This window comes from Capsicum annuum, chromosome 3 (genome assembly GCF_002878395.1).
Source record: "Capsicum annuum cultivar UCD-10X-F1 chromosome 3, UCD10Xv1.1, whole genome shotgun sequence".
NCBI classification, from domain to species: domain Eukaryota; kingdom Viridiplantae; phylum Streptophyta; class Magnoliopsida; order Solanales; family Solanaceae; genus Capsicum; species Capsicum annuum.
This window is the reverse complement of record NC_061113.1, coordinates 245982176-245986271: the sequence shown is the minus strand read 5'-3', so window position 1 is coordinate 245986271 and position 4096 is coordinate 245982176. Positions and strand designations below refer to the sequence as shown.

Below are 4096 nucleotides of genomic sequence, written 5' to 3'. Positions count from 1 at the left end.
GTCTTCTTTACCTATTTCATGAAATTTTTCATGTGTTTTACTTATTCGTTGTGCCCCGTTGAAATTTTTTAAAAATTTTTTAGGTCAAATTTTGTTCGTATATCACTTGGACATTACTTCATAGCTTATTTTGTAAGTAAAATTATAATTTTTGTTGAATTTCTTATTTGGTGTATCTACAATTGCTACAATGGATAGAACCTGCAACATGAATCCAACATATGAGTCATCTATTGCAACAAGTGAGTAATTTGTTGCAATATATGACTAATTTGTTGCAACAGATGACCCATATGTTGGATTCATATTACAACACTATAAAATGAATCCAACAGATGAGTAATCTGTTGCAACAGATTAGTCATATATGCTGCAACAGATTAGTCATATATGTTGCAACAAATTACTCATTTATTGCAACAAATTAGTCATATATGTTGTAACAGATTAGACATATATGTTGCAATAGATTAGTCATATATGTTGCAGCATATTACTAATCTGTGCAACAGATTAGTCATATATGTTGCAATAGATTACTAATCTGCACAATATAGTAGTCATATATGTTGCAACAGATTAGTCATATATGTTGCAACAAATACTCATCTGTTGGATTCACGTTACTTGTTTTATCCATTATTAAAAAACAGCATTAGCAGATGCATCCAGATGAGAAATTCAACTAAAAAATAACAACATTAAAAAAAAAATAACAAAAACCATAAAAAATAATAGACACCAACAAATCAAGTTCCTCATTTTTGTCATAATTTAAAAGCCCTAATTCTTTACTTGTGAAAATCGAAAAGAAACGATGAAGAACTCGAAGTTGTTGTCGCCGGAGAATGTTGTCATGTCGACTGACGGTTGAAAGTAAAAAAGGAACGCGCAAGAACTCAAAACTATTTGTTGCCAGAGGTTGAAGTTGCACAACATTGAAGGGAGAAATTTGAAAAGTTGTTGGTTGGGAGAAGTTAGAGAGAGAAACTATCGAGAGAAAGAGAGAAGAGAGAGAGAGATTGATTTGCAGAGGGAGGAAAGTTTTGTGGGTGTGGGTTAATTTATATTTTTGAAAAGATTAAAAAGTTTAAAAAATATTAATCAAGTCCATAATTAACCTAATCAAGTTTTTAAATTATGTTTGACCCTTTAAATTGGTCAATGTTACCAATCTTTCATTCAAGACTTAAAAACATCTTTCCTTCAATTTTCTCAAGTAACTGATGGTTAATTATTTTTCAAATTTACTTGAATGAGCTTAATTAGATTGAACTTTCCTAGTTTAAAGTTGATTTACCAATAAGAAATATTTGAAACTTAGTTGCACAAGATACTTAGGTTATAATTAAGTTATAAATTAAGGTAAAGTATATTAATAGACTACGATGTAATGAGAATAGTGGTATGTGAATCCATGTATTATATAGTCATTAGGTTTGTGTAAACGTGCTAGTAAATTTCTATAGAACGCCTACTAAGCAGCAGTTTTGTTGTGGAAATATTACAACATAAATATTACAATCATTTTGAACTGAAACCGAAGCACTACCAATTCTAAAGTGTACCAAGTATTAAATAGAAATATAAAATTAATGGAAACACACGTTTCCCGAAACATAAGCATTTCCCTTCATACAGCACTTATCTATATATTATATCGTACAATGAAGCAATCAGGTGACCAACAATCCAAAATTGTGGTGAAGAATCTTAAATAAATCACTCCGAAAAGGAACAGTAACAGAGTCAGCTGGCTGTGCATCTTAGCAGGAGATGTCATTACCAAAGAGTTACCCTTATTCCTTTAGTAGGATCCTCCTGTTTTACGAGCGACTCGCCAACTAGCACCTGCAGAGATGCGACGACATTATCATCATATGTGATTGACAAGGACAAGGGTATAATCAAACTACAGTATTGATCAGAATGCATGTATCATAGTAGATGGCGATAAGCTAGCTAATTGTCAAATGAAGATCGGAGATCTAATTAGAAAATGCATGTTTGAACATAGCCACTAGCAACTATCATCCTCTAGCATCGGTTTGGAATAATTATACGCAGTCATCATTATATTGTGAACTTCAAAATTAGAAAAACAGCTTACCGTTGACACCGCACCAGATTCTTGTACATAACCAATATCAGCTGGAGTAAATAGTCCAAACTCCCCAACCACCTAAAAAATTAAAGAGGCAGTGAACTCACAACTTATTGAAAGAGCAAAACTACTAAAACAAAAGCTTCCAGGATGTATAGAAGTTCTTACAATTATGCCTTTCTCCCGAATCTTTTCCCCATGCTCTCCTTCCAGGAGTTTCTTAGTATTGCTAACGTCTACCTTGAAAGTTCCTGGTAACATAAAAGTTGATTTTGTTGACAGATCTTGAATAACTGAAGTTCAGCTAATTAAGCATGTTGTTTATAACTTCATCTTCTGTTTGTACATTTTTCCTTGAACATATATGTGGAAGGGGAGCCTTGGAGTATATGTTAAAAGTTGTTGTCATGTGATCAGGAGGTCACGGGTTCAAGCCTTGGAGACAGCCTCCGGTAGAAATATAAGGTAAAACTGTGTACAATACACCCTTGTGATGGGGCCCTTCCCTAGACCCTGCACATAGCCTACTTTAGTGCACCGGGCTGCCCTTTTTTCGTATATGTAGCCAGAAAAAATAACTTTTTATGGAAGTACACAGGGATTTAGAATCTGTCTTAATGTAGGAACCTTGATTAATTTATCCAACGCATTGGACTTCATTTTGTTTAATTTCCTTACAAGGCTAATTGTTAAGATTAGTGCCTCAATAGCTGGAGATTAGCTTGACTAGCTGCTGAAATTCAGCTTACAACTTTAAAGTTGGATTAAGTTTAGGTAAATAAGGCTGCAATCATGCAGAATCTGACTTTATAACAGTTGCTGGTCTTTAGGTAATAATGTTAGAGATATGATAGCTTATTTTACTCCTTTAATTAAGCTTTTTCAGTTATGATTTTATGTATAAATGTGGCAGTGATAATTTCAATAAGCGAGAAATATAACAATGCTATCTGCTCTTTCTTTTCTTTGTTAAGATCTGTTTTTCTCTCCAACGGATTGGTATCAGAACGTTGCCATCTTAAGGGACCTGTGAGAAGAGAGTGAATCAAAAACACAAGTTCTTTCTATATAACCATTCTTTAAACTGTTATCTTAAATAGTTTATAGAAAATGAATTCTGAAACAAGCTTTCTAATTCCACCCATCTTCAATGGTGAGAATTATCAAGCTTGGACAATTAGAATGATGGTTAATCTTGAAGCACTGGATCTATGGGAAACAGTAGAAGAGGACTATGAAGTAACTCCTCTTGGAGATAATCCAACAGTGAATCCGATGAGACTTCACAAGTAGAGAAAGACAAGGAAAGCCAAAGCCAAAGCATGCCTTTTCTCTGCGGTATCTCCTTTAATTGTTACCAGAATTATGCAAATGAAGTCCGCTGCAGAAATTTGGGAGTATCTTGAAAAGGAATACCAAGGAAACGAAAGAGTTCAAAATATGCAAGTGATGAATCTGATTCAGGAATTTGAAATGAAGAGAATGAAAGAATCAGAAACCATAAAAGATTATGCAGATCAACTACTTGACTTAGCCAACAAGGTGAGATTATTTGGTAGGGATTTTACTGATGAAAGAATTGTTCAAAAAATTCTTGTCACACTTCCTGAGAAATATGAAGCCATAATCTCTTCTTTAGAGAATTCTAAGAATCTGTCAAGCATTACCTTGGCAAAACTTGTTAATGCTTTGCGGGCATTGGAACAAAGAAGAATAATGAAGAAAGCAGGTTCGGTTGAAGATGTTTTTCAAGCTAAATCATAGAATGAGTCTTACGAGAAAAATAAAAAGAACCAAAAACAAAGGCAAGGTAATAATTACAACAATCAGGGAGGAAGTAATCCACCCTACCCTCATTGCAAAAAGACAAATCACTCTCAACAGAAATGTTGGTAGAGACCAGATGGCAAGTGCGATAAATGTGCTTAACTGGGCCATGTGGAGAGGGTATGCAAGTCACAAACGCAACAAGAAAAAGCCAAGGCTGCTGTA

At 34.0% G+C, this 4096-nt stretch overlaps 1 protein-coding gene across 1 annotated transcript; it reads left to right on the top strand.

Moving 5' to 3' along the window:
- Positions 1-3214: 3214 nt before the first annotated feature.
- On the top strand, positions 3215-3868 carry LOC107864878. Its single transcript, XM_016711285.2, has 2 exons — positions 3215-3393; positions 3466-3868. Exons 1-2 carry the CDS (start codon positions 3215-3217, stop codon positions 3866-3868), a joined length of 582 nt encoding a protein of 193 aa, XP_016566771.2.
- Positions 3869-4096: the final 228 nt, after the last annotated feature.

What these genes read in the sequence shown, in the direction of transcription:
- LOC107864878 (XM_016711285.2), top strand. Translation starts at nt 3,215, where the DNA reads ATGAATTCTGAAACAAGCTTTCTAATTCCACCCATCTTCAATGGTGAG. An exon ending in AATCCGATGAGACTTCACAA is followed by an intron (nt 3,394 to 3,465) that starts GTAGAGAAAGAC and finishes AATTGTTACCAG; the next exon opens with AATTATGCAAATGAAGTCCG.